We start from the raw sequence: 22,331 nt of genomic DNA on the forward strand, positions 1-22,331 counted from the left end.
GCCCAGTGTTAAGTTTAACACTGTCAGTGTTGATTTAAAGTGGAGAATTTGCTGTGCAGTTATATAACCAGGTTCTGTAAACCAGCTTATACCTATAATATATTTAAATAGAAGCTTATTTTGTATCACATCGTGTTTTATTCTTCAGCTTTTTACCTATTCCCTCTAGTAATGTTATGCAATCATTTAGATATGGTTTGGTAACTCACAACTGCCTGGAAATGTTTTACATCACGTTGAAGTGACCTTCCTCCATTAAAGTGATATTACACATACTGTATATGCTACTATAGATTTCTACCAAGGGTTATGTAGCTGTTCTAAGTGTCAGCTAAGCTAAATGTCCTTATCATTTGTGTATGGCATAGCAGTGATGACATGTTTTGATCTATATTTCAGGTCGAATCGAGAGTGCCAGATCGACCAACATCATCGTAACCAGTGCCAGTACTGTCGCCTGGAGAAGTGCTTTCGTGTAGGAATGCGCAAAGAAGGTACTTTTCCTGTCCACATACAATAGAACACCTGCATATCCATATTTCTATGTAAATTCATGCAGAATATGTTTATGTTGACTTAAGAGACATGAACTCCAGTCAAGAAATCCATAGATTTCTGCCCTAAAAAACAAGTAAATTTTTTTTTACCATTACATGGCCCCCCACATGAAGAAATACTACAGTTTATTATAGAATAGTACAGTACTTACTATATAATTATATAGTAACCTGTAGTATACAGTAGAATACTATACTACACACTGTAGTATCCCTCTAATATGTCTAGTACTTACTATAGCATGTTGTTGTATACTGTAGAATACTATAGTAAATACTACAGTATTATCCTCCCCCAAAAACACTGTAATAAATACTACAGTAATGACTGCAGAAACAATATTTAAAAAAAAACTTATTTTGCATATAGCCTACCTATTCCCCTCCCCCATATCACACTTTGTGCCACCCATACATGCCAAGTATAGATCATATATTGTGTTCCCTACAGGTTGTAGGAAAGAGCAGGAGTCCAGACTTACCTGCAGGTTAACGAAAACTTGCTCTTTTAGTATTTTGCCAGTAGGTTTCTCAAGGAGAAAGTCCTCACTTCTGTGTCAAAGATAATAAAACGAAAACACTATATTAAATTGTGCAGTAATTTCCACAAAAGCACAACCGTAAATTCTACAGTATACCATAATCTGCAAAAACACTACATGAATTACTATAGTATATACTACAGTTTTATTTTACTACAGTATTTATACTATAGTTAACTGTAAGTACTACAGTATCCACACACTTTTGTCCGCAAAAACAATACAGTGAATAATATAGTATTTATACCGTAGTATACTATAGTATTTTTTCATGTGGGCCATAGTCCATGTCACAAATAACTACCCTGGCCCTATCATAGCTAAGCTTGCCATGGGTACAGTCTCGATGCCATGCACTTTGTCATCAAATCTAGTGCCTGCGTGAGTGAATGAGAGGGATACAGGAGCAAGCCACCTGCGCCCCTGAGCACCAGTCATTCACGCACATCACTGTCTGTATCTCAACTGTAACTATAGCCCCATAGTCATGTGAATATACAGTACCAGTCAAAAGTTTGGACACACCTATTCATTCAAGGGTTTTTCTTTATTTTTTAAACTATTTTCTACATTGTAGAATAATAGTGAAGACATCAAAACTATGAAATACCACATAAGGAATCATGTAGTAACCAAAGAAAGTGTTAAACAAATCAAAATATACTGCCTTGATGACAGCTTTGCACACTCTTGGCATTCTCTCAACCAGCTTCATGAGGAATGCTTTTCCAACAGTTTTGAGTATTGTGTATGTATATATACATTGTGTATGTATAACATTCTATCTGTCTGGTAGTAGTGATTGTTCCACCATTACCATGGTTATATGCCATCTTATACCTAATGAAGCCCTAAGTAAAATATCCCTAAAAATATCCCTAATATCCCAGTATCCCTATGCCGTTGATTTGAGGCATTATTGTAACCTAAGGTAAAGGGTCTGTAGCATGAAGCTCAGAGTGATATAGCCCACAATGATTTACTTGAGCTGTTGCAGAAAATGTAGAGGAATTTAACTCTAATGCTTCCTCTTCAGTCTAATATAGATGACTCTGCCTTCCGTTATCTGTGACCGACCGGCTCGATTTGGTCTTACGTAGCAACATTTGAAATTGTGCGTTTTTTTTTTAACATTGGATAAAAGTAGACTCCGAGCTAGAAAATGGTATAACATACACTACAGTTGAGGAACAATGGGAAAGTAATTATGCTTTGAAAGTTGATAAACTTGTAACTTGTTTTGATACCTACTGGAGAGCTCTTCTTTGTCTACACCCATTCAGCATCGTTCACACCCTCCTAACCCCACCCATCTCTAAGGATTCACATGTGAGGCTATGTACTAAACAACCAAAGATTTCAAGACTAAAGGCTGGTTTATGCTACGGGTGTGTTCATAAATTTAATCTGGAGTGCCAGTGTGCTCTGGGTATTCGTAAACTCAGAGCGTTGTCAGATTGTCCGTTTGTAAATCCAGAGCGCTTCGCTCTCGGAGCGTTCAGAGCGCACACTGGACACTCTGGCCAAGGAGTAGGGTTGATCTGAACGTTCGGACCTAACAACAGCTTGGGTGCTTGACTGCTAACTGGCTAACGTTGGCTAGCTTGCTAGCTACTTCCAGACACAAATGAGAGAACAGCTCACTGACCATTTTACTCGCCCTAGCAGAGCTGGTTAGGCTGTTTTTATGATATCCAGAGCATTGGTGACTGCAACTGTACTGCTGCTGGCAACAATTTAATAACGCTTTTTTTGCCAACGTTTACTGACACCGGCCATATTCAACAGGTGTTGAGCGTTCATAAATGCATCAGTTATTCTGTGCTCTCGTACACTCAGACAAGAGTGCTCTGAAATCGGAGTATATAGCCAGAGCGAATTTACCAGCTACGTCTCTCGACAGTTGTTGCAGTGACAAACATACTATTGAAATAGTTACTTGCATAATGACATCTTTTGTTTAGACATGTAGCTAGCTAACTAGCTAAACAATGAACCATAATCCCAACTCATAACGTTACTACCCTGCATGCATTTGCAGGTACCTAACCAACCATGTTCAATGTTAGTTAGCTAACATTAAGTTATAACTAGCAATGCAAATGGCTCAGATAAGAATAATATTACTACAGAGATCATACACACAATGTTAGCTAGCTAGCCAGTTAACATTAGCTAGCTAGCTAGCTAACAGTACACTTTAACTTGAAATGAAAACAACTTTCTGACAAAATTAGAAACGTGTAATATCTGAAAATGTAGCTAGCTAGACCATCTTACCTGTATCCATGGATGGACGCTTCTCCTTCTCCGTCACAGATGTCATGGTTGCCCTTAGTTTGAAGATGTAATCCGGAGACAGGTGTTTTATACAACAGCCTTCTGTGTGTTCTCTTTTCGACTCCATCTGCATATTTGTAATCAAACCCCAGAACTTCATCTCTTTAGCTATCATACACTAATTCCACTGATTTCAAAATTCGGTCCTCCAGAAAGTGGAGCGCAACCCTGATGCAGTTTTACTATGTGATATCTTTAAAAAAAGCAGCGGTAGAAAGGAGTACCTACACATACTGACCAGCTCATGTTATAGACAGAAGCGTGCTACATGGCAGACCAATCCGATCTCATCTCTCGGCATGTCCAGCCCACTCATTATCTCAGCCAATCATGGCTAGCGGGAAGGTTTCTGTTTTTTTCCGTGGCTAAACCAACTAGGCTCTTAATTAAAAAATGTTATTCGTATTTACAGATTGCATACGAGTTTGTTATTAAGGCACATGAAAGTTCACATGTTCCAGAAGGCATTTCTGCCCTCGCATTTTGATTTAAAAAAAAGGTTACGTTCAAATGGTGCTACTGTGAAGTAGTGCGCCTAGTTTCCTGAAACGAGTCACATCTGCTCCTCCTATAGGAGCATATTAGAGTGGAATTTTCAAGGTTAAATGACTCACCCAATGGCGTAATACGTTAACTATGGTTGGGAGCATTATAGCGGTATTTGATATACCCACGCTCTATTTCATCCTTACAAAGAAGCAAAATAATTTCCTTTTCTTTCAGAGAGCAATCAATCTGAAAACAAAGGCCATAATGTCATATTTTATCCCACTTTTGGTAACACAAATCTTTACACAGTAAAAAATGAACTCCAGGGGAGGGGAGAATTAATTGGAGGAAATTTAATTTTAATGGATAATTCTGCCTTCTTTTGTTTTATTCTTCGAGATAACCTTCAATTGGAGGATTCTCGAAGAATGCAAGTCCTCCATTTTGCCCTCTTTTATTGAGGAATCTGTCTGCGCCCCTTTGTGCCAGCTTTACTCAGGAATTAGATGGTCCTTATCTGGTCAAGACCGTCTGTTGTTAATCTGCCAAACCACCTTCTGTGAGAGAGCATGCCCGACTCATTTTCAACTTCTCCCCCCTGCCCTCCCTACTTTTCAACCCAAATCCTAATCCCTTTCGTCCTCCCCATTTCCCTGCCCCTTCTTAACTCCCCCCCAACCTCCCTTTGTGCCCCCATCCCCACCCCAGCAGTTCAGCGCGGACGTATCCCCCCCTCACACTCCAGCCTCAGCCCCACGGGCACCCCAGTAGGTGGTGGTAGTGGCGTAGGAGGGGCCGATTTCTACAACAACAATGGTGGGCAGCCCGTGTCAGAGCTAATCTCCCAGCTGCTGCGTGCCGAGCCCTACCCCAGCAGCCGCTACGGCCACCAGTACAACCAACAAGGACAGGCCACCGGCGCGGGCGGGGCTGTCATGGGCATCGACAACATCTGCGAGCTGGCAGCTAGGCTGCTCTTCAGCACCATTGAGTGGGCCAGGAACATCCCCTACTTCCCAGAGCTGCCTGTGTCAGAGCAGGTAGCTCTCCTCAGGTTGAGCTGGAGCGAGTTGTTCATCCTGAACGCAGCCCAGTCCGCCCTGCCCCTCCACATGGCCCCACTGCTGGCCGCTGCGGGTTTCCACTCCTCACCCATGTCGGCCGAGCGGGTGGTGTCCTTCATGGACCAGGTGAGGGTGTTCCAGAACCAGGTGGAAAAGCTGAGTCGGCTCCAGGTGGACTCTGCCGAGTACAGCTGCCTTAAGGCCATCGTCCTCTTCTCGCCAGGTGAGATGTCTGTTTTATTTTATTCCCACTTCTTACTGTATGCGGATTGAGTCTGTTGAGATTTGTTTTGACATGCTGATACGTTTTGACATGCATGTCAGACTTTTCGACCCACATTCGGATACTTTTTGGCATGCATGTCAGACTTTATGACCTATATGTCGACCTGATACATTTTGACTACTGTACATACTTATATATTCAAACTATTGGCTTGCATGCTGTGACTTTTCACTAACATGCTGAGACTTTAACATATGCACTACATGACCAAAAGTATGTGGACACCTGCTTGTCGAACATCTCATTCTAAAATCATGGGCATTAATATGGAGCTGGTCCCCCCCTTTGCTGCTATAACAGCCTGCTCTCTTCTGGGAAGGCTTTCCACTAAAAGTTGGAGCATTGCTACGGGGACTTGCTTCCATTCAGCCACAAGAGCATTAGTGAGGTCGGGCACTGATGTTGGGTGATTATGCCTGTCTCACAGTTGGCGTTCCAATTCATCCCAAAGGTGTTCAATGGGGTTGAGGTCAGGCTTTGTGCAGGCCAGTGAAGTTACTCCACACCGATCTTGACAAACTATTTCTGTATGGATCTCTTTTTGTGCCCAAGGACATTGTCATGCTGAAACAGGAAAGGGCCTTCCCCAAACTTGCCACAAAGTTGGAAGCACAAAATCGTCTACAATGTCGTTGAATGCTGTAGCGTTACGATTTCCCTTCACTAGAACTAAGGGGCCTAGCCCGAACCATGAATAATAGCCCCAGACCATTTTTGTGTGCGGCTGCTCGGCCATGGAAACCCATTTCATGAAGCTCCCGACGAACAGTTCTTGTGCTGATGTTGCTTCCAGAGGCAGTTTGGAACTCGGTAGTGAGTGTTTTTTATGCACTATGCACTTCAGCACTCGATGGTCCCGTTCTGTGAGCTTGTATGGCCTACCACTTCACAGCTGAGCCGTTGTTGCTCCTAGACATTTCCACTTCACAATAACAGCATTTACAGTTTATTGGGGCCATTCTAGCAGGGCCGAAATTTGACAAACTGACTTGTTAAAAAGGTGGCATCCTATGCCGGTGCCACGTTGAAAGACACTCTTTAGGAAGGCCATTCTACTGCCAATATTTGTCTATGGAGATTACATGGCTGTGTGCTCGATTTTATACACCTGTCAGAAATGGATGTGGCTGAAATTGCTGAATCCAGTCATTTGAAGGGGTGTCCACATACTTTGGTATATGTAGTGTATTTCTAATGGGAAAGCATATCACTCTATATCTATATAACCTTGGTTTCTCAAATGATTGCCTCGCCTGGTTCACCAACTACTTCTCTGATAGAGTTCAGTGTGTTAAATCGGAGGGCCTGTTGTCCGGGCCTCTAGCAGTCTCTATGGGGGTGCCACAGGGTTCAATTCTTGGGCCGACTCTCTTCTCTGTATATATCAATGATGTCGCTCTAGCTGCTGGTGAGTCTCTGATCCACCTCTACGCAGACGACACCATTCTGTATACTTCTGGCCCTTCTTTGGACACTGTGTTAACAACCCTCCAGACGAGCTTCAATGCCATACAACTCTCCTTCCGTGGCCTCCAACTGCTCTTAAATACAAGTAAAACTAAATGCTATTCAACCGATTGCTGCCCGCACCTGCCCGCCCATTCAGCATCACTATTTTGGACGGTTCTGACTTAGAATATGTGGACAACTACAAATACCTAGGTGTCTGGTTAAACTGTAAACTCTCCTTCCAGACTCACATCAAACATCTCCAATCCAAAGTAAAATCTAGAATTGGCTTCCTATTTTGCAACAAAGCATCCTTCACTCATGCTGCCAAACATACCCTCGTAAAACTGACCATCCTACCGATCCTCGACTTCGGCGATGTCATTTACAAAATAGCCTCCGATACCCTACTCAATAAATTGGATGCAGTCTATTACAGTGCCATCCGTTTTGTTACCAAGCCCCATATACTACCCACCACTGCGACCTGTACGCTCTCGTTGGCTGGCCCTCGCTTCATACTCGTCGCCAAACCCACTGGCTCCAGGTCATCTACAAGACCCTGCTAGGTAAAGTCCCCCTTATCTCAGCTCGCTGGTCACCATAGCAGCACCCACCTGTAGCACGCGCTCCGGCAGGTATTTCTCTCTGGTCACCCCCAAAACTAATTCCTCCTTTGGCCGCTTCTCCTTCCAGTTCTCTGCTGCCAATGACTGGAACGAACTACAAAAATCTCTGAAACTGGAAACACTTATCTCCCTCACTAGCTTTAAGCACCAGCTGTCAGAGCAGCTCGCCGATTACTGCACCTGTACATAGCCCATCTATAATTTAGCCCAAACAATTACCTCTTCCCCTACTGTATTTATTTATTTATTTTGCTCCTTTGCACCCAATTATTTATATTTCTACTTTGCACATTCTTCCACTGCAAATCTACCATTCCAGTGTTTTACTTGCTATTTACTTCGCTACCATGGCCTTTTTTTGCCTTTACCTCCCTTATCTCACCTCATTTGCTAACATTGTATATAGACTTATTTTTCTACTGTATTATGGACTGTATGTTTGTTTTACTCCATGTGTAACTCTGTGTTGTTGTATGTGTCGAACTGCTTTGCTTTATCTTGGCCAGGTCGCAATTGTAAATGAGAACTTGTTCTCAACTTGCTTACCTGGTTAAATAAAGGTGAAATAAATAAATAAATAAAATAAAAATCAGGGTTTTCCAAACCCTCTTCCTGGAGAGCTACAGTACAGTCCAATACATTTTTGCTCTTCCCCTTATATAACGCACCTGATTCTAATAATTAGCTGGTTGATAGGCTGAACCAGATTAGGTACAACTGGGGTTGGAGCAAAAACCTACGAGAGGGTTTCTCTCCAGGAACAGTGTTGGAGAGCACTGCTCTATGTTATTTAAGGATAACCTAGCACCTGTTGACTGAAATTACTAGGACAAAGCCTGAACACGGTTATACTGGTAGACTTGAGGAGTGTGGTACCCTCTCCTGGCACCACAATGCAAGTGCAAGAGTACAATCACAGGCCTTATGTAAGTGTATGGTAGTGTGGTGTTTTTCAACTCCGGTCCTCGAGGAGTCCAACGGCACACATTTTATTTTAGCCCCGAACAAAAACACCTGAGGGTTTGATGATTAGTTGACAAGTTGAATCGGGTGCCCCGTTTTTAAAATAAAAATGTGTACTTTTGGGGGTGCTCAAGGATGAGATTAGAAAAACTGTTGTAGTCGATATTGTAATTGAAAGGTCTGCACTGCACACTTACCCTGAGAATGTGATCACGCTCTCCGTAGCTGACGTGAGTAAGACCTTTAAACAGGTCAACATACACAAGGCTGCGGGGCCAGACGGATTACCAGGACGTGTGCTCTGGGCATGTGCTGACCAACTGGCAGGTGTCTTCACTGATATTTTCAACATGTCCCTGATTGAGTCTGTAATACCAACATGTTTCAAGCAGACCACCATAGTCCCTGTGCCCAAGAACACGAAGGCAACCTGCCTAAATGACTACAGACCCGTAGCACTCACGTCCGTAGCACTCACGTCCGTAGCCATGAAGAGCTTTGAAAGGCTGGTAATGGCCCACATCAACACCGTTATCCCAGAAACCCTAGACCCACTCCAATTTGCATACCGCCCAAACAGATCCAAAGATGATGCAATCTCTCTTGCACTCCACACTGCCCTTTCCCACCTGGACAAAGGAACACTTATGTGAGAATGCTATTAATTGACTACAGCTCAGCATTCAACACCATAGTACCCTCAAAGCTCATCACTAAGCTAAGGATTCTGGGACTAAACACCTCCCTCTGCAACTGGATCCTGGACATCCTGACGGGCCGCCCCCAGGTGGTGAGGGTAGGTAGCAACACATCTGCCATGCTGATCCTCAACACTGGAGCCTCCCAGGGGTGCGTGCTTAGTCCCCTCCTGTACTCCCTGTTCACCCACGACTGCATTGCCAGGCACGACTCCAACACCATCATTAAGTTTGCAGACGACACAACAGTGGTAGGCCTGATCATCGACAACGACGAGACAGCCTATAGGGAGGAGGTGAGAGACCTGGCCGGGTGGTGCCAGAATAACAACCTATCCCTCAATGTAACCAAGACTAAGGAGATGATTGTGGACTACAGGAAAAGGAGGACTGAGCACGCCCCCATTCTCATCGACAGGGCTGTAGTAGAGCAGGTTGAGTGCTTCAAGTTCCTTGGTGTCCACATCACCAACAAACTAGAATGGTCCAAACACACCAAGACAGTCGTGAAGAGGGCACGACAAAGCCTATTCCCCCTCAGGAAACTAAAAAGATTTGGCATGTGTCCTGAGATCCTCAAAAGGTTCTATAGATGCAACATCGAGAGCATCCTGACTGGTTGCATCACTGCCTGGTACGGCAATTGCTCGGCCTCAACCCGCAAGGCACTACAGAGGGTAGTGTGTACGGCCCAGTACATCACTGGGGCTAAGCTGCCTGCCACCCAGGACCTCTACACCAGGCAGTGTCAGAGGAAGGCCCTAAAAATTGTCAAAGACCCCAGCCACCCCAGTCATAAACTGTTCTCTCTTACCGCATGGCAAGCGGTACCGGAGTGCCAAGTCTAGGACAAAAAGGCTTCTCAACACTTTTTACCGCCAAGCCATAAGACTCCTGAACAGGTAATCAAATGGCTACCCAGACTATTTGCGTTGTGTGCCCCCTCCCCAACCCCTCTTTTACACTGCTGCTACTCTCTGTTTATCACATATGCACAGTCACTTTAACTATACATTCATGTACATATGTACATACTACCTCAATAGGCCCGACCAACCACTGCTCCCGCACATTGGCTAACCGGGCTATCTGCATTGTGTCCCGCCACCCACCACCCACCAACCCCTCTTTACGCTACTGCTACTCTCTGTTCATCATATATGCATAGTCACTTTAACCATATCTACATGTACATACTACCTTAATCAGCCTGACTAACCGGTGTCTGTATGTATGCACAGTCACTATGTCTGTATGTATGCACAGTCGCTGCACGTGACAAATACACTTTGATTTGAACATTTTGACATGTAAATTAAACAATTCTGCTTGAATGACCAAAATCAAAAATACATAAACAAAAGATAGAAATGATACAATGTGTACAAAACAGGAAAACAGAAGAGAAAAAAATTCTAACCGACAACTAAAAAGGTTAGGTTGTACACCTAACCTTTTTAAACCTTTTTAGTTGTCGGTTAGAATCTTTTTATTGTTCATGCAAACCGAAAGCAACCCTTCATCTTCATTTAGGGTCCCGTCTCAATAAAGTACTGCTCCCTCCCACTTTGTCCTCACCTCAACAATCTCTTCCTCCCTTCTTCCATCTCAGATGCGTGTGGCCTGACAGACCCAGCCCATGTGGAGTCTCTGCAGGAGAAGGCCCAGGTGGCTCTGACAGAGTACGAGCGGATGCAGTACCCAGGTCAGCCCCAGCGCTTCGGCCGCCTGCTCCTCCGCCTGCCTGCCCTCCGCGCGGTGCCCGCCAACCTCATCTCCCAGCTCTTCTTCATGCGTCTGGTTGGCAAGACGCCCATCGAGACTCTCATCCGCGACATGCAGCTCTCCGGAAGCTCCATCAGCTGGCCCTACGTCCCTGGACAGTAACCCCGAAAGGAAGTCTCCGTCTGGGCAGTGACGACAAGGACCACAGGTTCCTCTGACTCATCCATCTGTGTGATCCTATGCTAGCACCAGCTGGACATCATACATGTTGTACTGCCTCCATGAACTGAGCTCTCCATACCAGCCTAGTGCCAGCTGGGTCTATTGCCAGCACACTGGTGCCAACACACCTACTGTGCGCCATTATGGCAACCCGAGTCAGCTATGCCATCCGCATGCCATAGTGACTTACATACACACATTAATGTCCTGCCAATAGAGGTCACTGGAACCATGCCTCATTTTCCACATCTCATTGCCTTTGGTGCAAAGACTTTCGACATCAACATCAGACCTTTGGTGGAGTTTCAAACCAAGACAGAGATCACACTTGGTGAAATTCTGGAGAATTATGGTTAAAAAAAGCTTTATATATGCAAACACAGAAGTGGTAGAGGAGGAAATGGAACTGGGACAAGACATTTCACCCAAATCTTCATCGTCCACAGAAATTTCACTCAAAACGTAATTGTTCTTAAAGCTAGAATCCTTACTTGCTACATCCATTTTTGGATTTATAAATGAATTATATATACCCATTTATTCTTGAAGAATATAACTTATAAATAACTTATAGTCTCAAAACATCGTTTAAACTACATTGTTAAATGTACATACAGTATCTCCAGGCCCATTCCTCAGCTTTTTACCAAAACAGAGGCGGTTTGCCCGCTTTGTTATTGTTTCAATTAAGGATTATAGCTTTAAAGGATTATAGCTTTTTTATAATCTTAGACATTTGAACTACTAAATCAGCCAGACAGATAAAATGGAGAGACTTACAGAGGGACTCAACGACTGTTTCCATGTATCACTCATAGGGCTCTTACTTGTTGTACTGGGCAACTTTTCAAACGCCACAGTCACAAATATGGATCGATACCTCACAAGACAGCAGAATGCTATAGACGGATTTCTTCTAAAGGCAACCTCTGTGTCATTGTACAGTTGTTCACCACAAACTGCCTTCTTTTCAACGACTGCCTTTTCAATATGAATTCGGACATTGCAGTATGAGTAGATCGTTCATCTGGACATATTCTTTAAGATTAACACTGTTTTTTTTATACGGACTGATATTTAAACTACACCTGAAGATGATGAATGCAGCTGATGTGAGTGACAGGCTGATTGTTGAAACAAGACTGTTCTCAAGTGACAAAAAAAGTATGTAATCAAAAAGGTTGTGGCCAAATGGTTCCCCTATGACCTGTGACCATGCTGAAAACAAAGAGCATATACAGTTGGTACTTTAAAAATGCAGAGAAATCGCATCAAAACTAATTTTAAGTGTTAAGAAGTGTATATACTGTAGATTTAGGGAACCAAAGGTTGTCCTGCTGCATGTCACAATTTAGTTATTGATCTGTGTTTCATCTCTACAAAATGGGATTAGAAGGTAAAGTTCTTTTTTTTATTTTGAGTTCACAGTTAATTTTTTAAAACATGAACATTTTCATGTGAAAATACCTCTACCATTCCTCGAGATGTGTCAAAAAGATATGATTCTCCATAGCGGTGAAAGTGACACTACACTGGTGCAGAACAAGAGGCTACTCCTGAGCCAATTCTGTTGCCACCACAAAGCAATGCATTCCACTAGCTCAATGCAGAACACTTAGGCAATATGGGAGTTTGTTGTCATGGCTGTTTGGCGATGTGACTGCTGCAGCCAAAATGACAAGGTGAATGTGTGGATCGTTTCTTTCCTTAGTTGTGTCAGTTAACGCCATAAGAATGTCAGTTAGATGTGGGCAATATGTTTTGTACTCACAAGCTAATAAGAGATGAAATTAATGATTTGTACATACACTAGATGAGTTTTGGGGTGATGTGTTGAAGCCATCGTGCCTCCATCTTGGCACTCCTCCACCCTGTAAAAAGTATTTTGGAAGCTACAGAAATGCATTTATTAATGTCTACGTTCGTTTTTGCCACATTGATTCCATTACAGACACCTTAATTCATGCTTTTAAATTATATTATGTGAGGTAAGCAAAAATAAAAAACGAAAAAAATATATCAACATTTTTTTAGTATAATTTTTTGAGATGACGAATGTTACCGTCCCTATTAGAACAAACAATACTTAACTATATGTAATTTTGTCATTGAAAAATGTAGAATTCCATTCATTCCTATGGAGGACTGCTCCTACTGGGGAGTACCAGTATGTATAGGTTTTCATCAAAGAAAAACTACTGTAAATGTTGTTGTTTTTTACAAATGTCCAGAAAGAATGTGTTGCATGATCACATTGCAAAACATTATATTCTAGAATGATTTAGAATATTTAATTACAAAAAACATGTTAATTGTTATTCTTCATTAAAAACATTAAAGATAGAATATTAGACAGCACACTAACGTGCAAAAGGTAATGCATACATTTTGTAGAATAGGTGAAAACAGCCTCATCCTTTCAATCTACCTATTGTAAATCATTTTACCAAGAATGAACCATTACACTGTTGCATCTTGCACCAGCGTGAGGCGACATCAGACAAAGTTACAATTGTTCATGCTCATTACCAGTTGTCATCCTCAATCAATATTCCATGAGAGCATGAGTTGGTGTCTTTTGTCAAACTGCTGGAAAATATAGGGTAGTGCTTAATCCTTGATGTACAGTAACATGAGGTATGCTCCTCTAACGCAGTTTTCACTCACCCGCTTCAGGTCCTTTAGCCCAGTTGTATTCATCAGCCACTCCCTGAGATGTAGAGGAGAATGCTAAAACATACTACTACAATCTTAGAAAAAAGGGTTCCAAAAGGCTTCTTTGGCTGTCCCCATAGGAGAACCCTTTTTGGTTCCAGGTAGAACTCTTTTGGGTTCCATGTAGAAGGCTCTGGGGTAAGGGTTCTACATGGAACCCAATAGGGTTATACCTGGAACCAAAAGGGTTCTACCAGGAACCAAAAACGAGTTTTCAAAGGGTTCTCCTATGGGGACAGCTGAAGAACATTTTTAGGTTTTAGATAGCACCTTTTTTTCTAAGAGTGTACTCACAAGGGGTTATTCATAAAAGTTACAGACAGTTTTTCCACAATTGTAGAGGAAACGTCACACAAATAAATGTTCAAACTCATAAGGCTGGTTACCGGGGCTTTTTATTATTTGCTGATTCATAAAGCTAAAGAGAAAGGTTAAAATACCACCGCTCCTTAGTAGTACAAATTCTAGGTGAAAATATTGACTCCTTTTACTGTTTTTATTTTGATCATCTAAATTTGTACTCAAAAAGTAGTTACAAATATATTTTTAAAGTAAGCCTGTGTGCATGTGTGTGTGTGTGCTGTAATGGTGCTTGTTTCAATGAATCGCTAAAAAGTTACTTTTCTACACAAGTATCAGAATAACTATATAATTGTGTTTACTTGATAGCGACCTACACAAATAGCTAGCTAGAACAAAGTGTTACTAAGATTTTAAAAAGTAAGACAAAAAATAACCATATTCTTTTTGGCCCAAAATCTAATAGCAGATGCTTTTTCGTGCTCACCGCACCTGGTACTTCATCATCCCATCCTCCAGGGTGTCCAGCTCTCGGCTCAGTTTTTGCATCTGGTCGCTGATGTCATCGATCTCGGCACACAGGCTCTTCTAGCTCGCCAGGTAGAACTCTTTCATATACTGTCTGCCTGTCTGATGTTATCTCAGGGTACTGAAGAGACACATTACACAGGAAAAAAGGAGACACAGGAAATGCCATTTTGATCAATACTGCAATTTTCTTGAATGCTATCTTGAATGTAGAACAAAATGGCTTTCTGTCATGCTTTCCCACTAAGTATGTGACACTGAAACAGCACGCACAGCAGATATGGAATGCTGTCTGTTTGTTTTAATGTTTAATCTATCGCTCAATCTCTTGTTCCATCCATCCACCCACCCATCAAATATGGCTCACCTATGCAAGTGGTCATTTTGGTCTTGGTCCAGTTCATTACCAGTATCCCCACCAGTGGTGTAACCGGTCTCACATTGGGTCTCCTCCTGTGAAAGGGGGGTAGGGTCCTGTTCCCTCTCCCTGGGAATGGGGTCTTCCTCAGGCTCTCTGCCTCCATAGGCCATTGGTGTTGTCATAGTAACTGGAGATAATATCAAACTGTCACTAAAGTCGTTAACTTTTTCAACGCCCCTCTTTACGTTTGATCATTTATGCATATAAAAACTGAGGTCGGGGCGTTTGATATAGTTTAGTTGAACTTTACGTTGAGTGTGCTGGCATTTATATGGTTATTCACAGGACTTCTTACTACAACTATCGGTCCCGTGTAAAACATGGAACTGAAACATCTAAAAATAATTAATTCATGAATTCATTTTCAAACTGTTATGAACTGGTTTAAATTTGTTTTTTTCCTGTTTCTAATCAGACTTAACAGCTGTGGATGAGCACTAGGGTTGGGGTAATATTATTGTTACCAATACTATTGACTATACAACTTTGGTCTATTCGCCTAGGCCAAGACTAAGCCGAGGCAATTCACCCCGGGTTGAAGCTATCCACTGTAGGTAGACACTATGGTAACTCACCCCCATTAGAGACTATCCACTCTACATCAAGACTATGGGAACTCACTTTGGGTCTAGACTATTCTCCCCAGACTAGTGTATTTACCTGGACTGGACTATTCATTTTAGGTCTATAGGTCACTGTAATTAAACTACACAAAAATATAAAAATATAAACACAACATGCAACAATTTCAACAATTTTACTGAGTTACAGTTCATATAAGGAAATCAATCAATTGAAATAAATTCATTAGGTCCATTAAATCCTTTGTGGAGTTCACATGACTGGGCAGGGGCGCAACCATGGGTGGGCCTTGGAGTACATGGGCCCGCCCACTTGGGAGCCAGGCCCAGTCAATCATAATACGTTTTTTCCACACAAAAGGGCTTTATTACAGATGGAAATACTCCTTAGTTTCATCAGCTTTCCAGGTGGCTGGTCTCAGACGATCCCGCAGGTGAATAAGCCGGATGTGGAGGTCCTGGGCTGGCGTGGTTACACGTGGTCTGGGGTTGTGAGGGTGATTGGACATACTGCCAAATTCTCTAAAATGATGTTGGAGGTGGCTTATGGTAGAGAAATTAACATTACGTTCTCTGGAAACATCTCTGGTGGACATTCCTGCAGTCAGCATACCAGTTCCACGCTCCCTCAAAACTTGAGACATCTGTGTCTTTGTGTTGTGTGACAAAACTGCTGATTTTAGAGTGGCCTTTTATTGTACCCAGCACAAGGTGCACCTGTGTCTTGATCATGCTGTTTAATCAGCTTCTTGATATGCCACATCTTTCAGGTGGATATATTATCTTGGCAAAGGAGAAATGCTCACTAACAGGACTGTAAACAAATTTGTGCACAAAATTTGAGAGAAATAAGCTTTCGTGCGTATGGAACACTTCTGGGATCTTTTATTTCAGCTCGTGAAACATGGAACCAACACTTTACATGTTGCGTTTATATTTTTGTTCAGTATATACAGTATCAAGCCTTTTGACTCACGCATTGCCATTGTAGGTCTCCTCACTGTAGATGCTGACTGTTTCGGCTCCGTCGGAGACAACACTGTTCTCTGTCCTAAGGTCAGGGACGGCCTTCTCTGATAGGACCACAGTAGTACTCTGCAACACAGTCCACCTGAAACAACATAATAACATTGGTAATGGTTTAAATATTTCACACATTCGTTTTTGTGCTTGGGAGGGTGTTTTGCCTCAAAATAAAATGCCATGTTGATCAACACGAACGCTATGAGACAGAACGTCTCAGTAGACATTCAAATGCATCTTGACCATAATGTCAAGGGTGTTCTCATGAGGTCTTATGTCTCAGGTCTAAGCCTGTGCACCACTTATACACCACATGAGCAGTAGAGAGTAGAACTGGAGAGTAGGGCATGCAAGGTAAATTGTTTTTTTTAATGGATGTTCAACAGTAGACTGAACACACAACACAAGCCCTTTTCAATGAAAACACGCACACAGACATGCACACACAACTTCCCAAAACAGCCCAAGTCAAAGTGACACATTCTGACTGAAAATGAACTCCAACATCCATCAAACTCAGGGGCCAAAAGTATCTTCCTCCAGTTGTCTGGGATGATCAGTGTCTTGCCTGGCAGCCTCTCTTTCCTCCTATTCTTAGAAGGGAAGTCACAGTCACAGGCACTCAGGGGGAAGGCGATGCACAGAAATCTGGATTGGAAATTCCCTGAACTGCTTTCTGCATGGATGGAAGGGTCGTGTGAGCGATAAAGGGAGTGTCTTTCTGCATCACCAGGGGCAGAGAGAAGTGAAGTTGAAACTATTTTTGGAGTTGCCCAGAACCACTGAGTAAGCACGGAGGAGCATCAACCCAATTTATCTGATAAAATGAACAAATACAACAGGACCTTCTGATACCACTTTTTTGAAACACCTGTGTCTCATGCTTTATAGACAGTACCTTCTAAGACTTGCTATAAGCAGTCATAAGAGCTGAAGGTCAAGGCTTCTTATGGGAACCTTTAATAAATTCAGAAAGGCTGTAAATAGATTCATAATGTCCACCATAGTTGTCCTTGGATGCCACAACCCAACATCACACACTTCCAGCAACAACCTACTTCTCTAAACATAATCACTTGGAGCAGATAGACTGAACAGCCTGTTGAGACTAGGAGTCTGTGACATGGATCAGATGGGCTGTGCGCCATCACTGTTCCCAACAGGGATATGTGTCAAACCTCAAAGGCACTGTCTAGTGAAAGAAATCAAATCAAATTGTATTGGTCGCATAAATGTAATTGCGGGTGTAGCGAAATGCTTGTGTTCCTAGCTCCAACAGTGCAGTAATATCTAACAATACACAACAATACACGCAAATCTAAAAAGTAAAAGAATGGAACTAAGAAATATAGAAATACTAGGACGAGCAATGCCAGAGTCCGGAGCATAAATATATATGGGATGGAATGTATAGACAATATGGACAATATATGGATAGAATATGTAGTATATCAAATCAAAACAAAGTTTATTTGTCATGTGCGCCGAATACAACAGGTGTAGACCTTACAGTGAAATGCTTACTTACAGGCTCTATCCAACAGTGCAAAAAAGGTATTAGGTGAACAATAGGTAAGTAAAGAAATAAAACAGTGAAAAATAACAGTAGCGAGGCTATATACAGTAGCGAGGCTATAACAGTAGCGAGGCTACATACAGGCACCGGTTAGCCAGGCTGATTGAGGTAGTATGTACATGTAGATATGGTGAAAGTGACTATGCATATATGATAAACAGAGAGTAGCAGCAGCGTAAATGAGGGGTTGAGGGGGGGGGGGTCATCTGCAAACTTGTGTCGTCTGCAAACTTAATGATGGTGTTGGAGTCGTGCCTGGCCATGCAGTCGTGGGTGAACAGGGAGTACAGGAGTGGACTGAGCACGCACCCCTGGGGGACTCCAGTGTTGAGGATCTGTCTTTGGTCTTATCTTCCATGAACCTTGTTCTCAGGGTATCCATACCCAAGGGTATTACATGAGACACACGCAACATATTAACATTAGCTAGCTTGCTACTTGTGAGTAACGTTAGTTCCTTTTTCAATGTAAACGTGAGCTAGCTTATTAGTGTTAGCAAGCACCATTATTATAATGCTAGCTGGATAACACAACTACTAGCTAGGTAGCTATGCCTAGCTATATGCCTAAAACCTTAAATTATAGAAATCAAGATGATAGCAGAGATATAGGATTAATGTTTCTATTCTGTCTCTGATAGCTAGATAGCTAGCTAGTAGGCTAATAATAGAGTGTCTTTGCTAAATTGTCATATATTCTTCTTCTTTACCACAGATTCCCACAAGGTCTCAGACTCCAGGATGGGAAAATGCTTACAAGAAAGAAACAGATCAAGACACAGATGTTGTTGATTTCCATTGTTACTTGTAATGTTAAAAAGGTGAGAAAAAGACAATACTGTTTTATCTTAATTAGCTAGCTAGCTAGGCTACTCACCATACTATAGGCTGCAGATTTGAGTCACCACTAAAATAGTTATTTCATTTTTGTAAATGTATTTATTCCTCATTTTACCAGGTGAGTTAACAGAGAATACATTCTCATTTATAGCAATGACCTGGGGAAAGTTACAAAGCACACTAAAAATACATAGTTAACATACAAAATATGTAAGCACTTTGTTTCTTATTTGCCTATATCTTTGTTAAATTTAATTATTATTCCAACAATACAAATCGATATTATTTTGTAAGAAATGTAAAGTCTTTTTACATGCTGCAATAAAGTTGACGAAAGTAGAAGCTCGTCTTTTGTTTGTAGGTATTTTCACGTGGTAATGATGAGTACAGTGGCGGTCGGTGCCATTTAAGATGAGGGAGAACAATTTTTTTTATGAGTATGGCCTAATTTCTATTACAGCATATTGGATGACTGTCATTCATATTCCATTCACCCAGCTCAATGTAGCGTCAAATGGTTTAGGTAGCTACATGATACTCAGATTTTCCCTTTACCCCATCATGAGGTTATTACAAACTAGCCTATGAATGAAAGCTTACAATGTAAGTGAGTAATCAAGGTGACAGACAGTGACACATTCAATACCGCCATGAACGCTCTTGCCTGCATCTAGCTGATCTAGGGTGTAATTATTAGTCCAACAGTTGCAAACGAGTTTCTCTTGGACAAATTCAGGTATGTTTATCCCCGTTTCGGTCCGTTTGCTTCCATTTAAGGAACGTTTTTCAATAGAATCGTCGGAATGAATACACCCCTGATCACACGCAAACACAATTCACTTTCATAGCAGCCACATCTCACCTTTCCCTTAGCTTGTGGACTTCAGAGCACAATACACATCAGTTGTCTGTGACCAGGCCAAAAAACCTTTCCAAGCCAAACCTTTATATCATCATATATCACCAAACAAAATATCTCTCTCTCTCTCTTGCTTTTCCTTCATTTTTAAAGAAATTAATTTATTCAAAACTGTTGTCTTTCTCTTTGAGTCAACTACTCACCACATGTTATGCACTGCAGTGCTAGCTAGCTGTAGCTTATGCTTTCAGTACTAGATTCATTCTCTGATCCTTTGATTCGGTGGACAACATGTCAGTTCATGCTGCAAGAGCTCTGATAGGTTGGAGGACGTCCTCCATAAGTTGTCATAATTACTGTGCAAGTCTATGGAAGGGGGTGAGAACCATGAGCCTTCTAGGCTTTCAAATGGAAGTCAATGTACCCAGAGGAGGACGGAAACCAGCTGTCCTCCGGCTACACGATGGTGCTACCCTACAGAGCACTGCTGAGGCTACTGTAGACCTTCATTCCAAACAGTGTGTTTTAATTAATTATTTGGTAACCTGAATATATTTAGTATAGTTTTATCTAAAAAAGATAACTTTTGTAATGTTTCACTACTTTTATTTGTATGTAATTCACTGATGAGGATGGTCCTCCTCTTCCTCCTCTGAGGAGCTTTCACTGAATGAGTAGTAAGTATATGGTAATTGCTCATAGGTAACTATTTACAGTATTTAGGTAACGTACTATGTACTGTAGGTACATAATAATTACAAAAAGCCCTCAACATACACTTCATTATAACTAGCTAAATCCTGTGTAACACCTAGTATTTGCATTGTACTTAGGCAGATATTACATGTTCTCTGTGTTGTACTAGTGTGTTCATCCTCCCACTTGGATGGTACTTTCGGAAACCTTCAAATGAGGACCAGGTTGTCAGCATGGGTAATGTACTATATATAAGTACACATTAATTACAAGTAATTGTGCAACTTGGATGGCAAGGAGGTTCAGGTAGTCAGTATGGGTAACGTACACATTAATTATGAGTTAATTTTGTAATAATAATCTGGGATGACACCCGTATGAGGTTGACCGATATCTAAACTGTTTCTGTAAACTCAACTAAGTTAACCCAGATGGTACACTTTTTGGGGGCAAGTGCTAGTTACAACATTGAGCGGAGATTTTGAAGAGCGCAATCACAGGGAGGTTATTAGAGTCTATTGAGACTCCAACCTTTGTAATCTTGAACCCCGCACATCTGTCCACGAGAGATGACAACCTTGTGACAGTTGCTACTGAATCGAATGCAGCTGAGATGAAACAGAACACCAAATTAGTGGAAACTTGCAGATTTATATCAAGCATGGTAACAAGAATTTGTTACTTGGTAACTTTGAGTTATTACAATCAACTTCAATAGTTATTCAATTAAGTGTTACCTATGTCACTTATGAAACCAGCTCCTCCTCACAAGGAGATATTGCTACCGTATGCTGAACTATGAGCTTATAGTATCTCTGTGAATTGTTAGTGCTTAGAAATAGAATGTCTGAATAAGGGGATTTTTTTTCTTCATTCCTGTTTTCATCTTTCTGTTTGGATTCGTGTTTTACAAACTGTCAATGGCTCTTTTAATTTAATGCACAAAAACATGTCCATATGGTCAATGTGTGCCATTTAACTGTTTAAACAACTCAGTGCCAGGATTGGCCGAAACCATTTAGTAACTACACAGCCATGATATTATTAATGAACTTTATCATTGATACGTCTTACGTCTCAATAGGACCCCAGGTTCTTATATGGGTCAACAAAAAGCCTGTTATCCGTTGGCTGGTTAATGATCAATCCGAGTGAAACCAACTGTGCCATAGACAAACAACGAAGAGACAATGAAAAGAAGTCATGTGACTCTCCATAAACTACAGCCACTCAATGATCACAACACAAGGCCATGTTTATTCTTCAAACCACTATCTTGAGAGCTGATTTTACCTTGAAGTTATCCCCCAACGGTGACTTCATCCACCTTTTATATCTATTTAACTATCCAGGTGATAGGTTGAGACCTAAAAGGAATTAAGGCCAGGCACCACAGACTAAAATTACATTTTTGCATGTACTTATCAATTTTGAGATTTTGGGGTATTTTGTTCCATTAATATTAGTATTTTCAAAAATGAAAAATGAAAATGTCAAAAAGGTAATGAAAATTTATATTTTCATTAGTTCATCATACTACCTTCATCCAAATGTTATAAATTTGAATCACTTTTAAATTGACATAATTTCAAAACTCACTACATTGAACCACACATTTCATGGAGAAGGTTACAAACTGAACTATATGTAGTAACTTACTTTGAAGAGATGGTGATTGGGTCTAAATAGGTGTTTGGCGTTTGGTAGTCTAAATTCAGTGTCTTTGTCTTTAACTGCCATTTCCTGAAAGTCAGACTCTTCCCACATGCCAACTAATTTTTCTCAGCCTCAGAAGCATGTACATTCATCAAATTGCATGTGGTTGTCCT

General features: G+C 41.5%; 1 protein-coding gene across 3 annotated transcripts in view; it reads left to right on the forward strand.

Moving 5' to 3' along the window:
• The window catches only part of nr2f6a (nuclear receptor subfamily 2, group F, member 6a), a 30,607-nt gene extending 11,624 nt beyond the window's left edge, over nt 1-18,983 (forward strand). Inside the window, exons 2-4 of one of the 3 annotated variants that reach the window (XM_023977015.2) lie at nt 400-494; nt 4,637-5,215; nt 18,823-18,983. In XM_023977015.2, coding sequence (XP_023832783.1) covers nt 400-494; nt 4,637-5,215; nt 18,823-18,899 — 751 coding nt within the window. In that variant the 3' untranslated portion in view covers nt 18,900-18,983. Of the gene's footprint in view, nt 1-399; nt 495-4,636; nt 5,216-10,629; nt 11,504-18,822 lie in introns of those variants that run through there. The other 2 variants (XM_023977013.2, XM_023977014.2) reach the window with 2 other exon arrangements.
• The last annotated feature ends 3,348 nt before the right edge of the window (nt 18,984-22,331 follow it).

This window comes from Salvelinus sp. IW2-2015, linkage group LG32, assembly GCF_002910315.2.
Source record: "Salvelinus sp. IW2-2015 linkage group LG32, ASM291031v2, whole genome shotgun sequence".
Lineage (NCBI taxonomy): Eukaryota > Metazoa > Chordata > Actinopteri > Salmoniformes > Salmonidae > Salvelinus > Salvelinus sp. IW2-2015.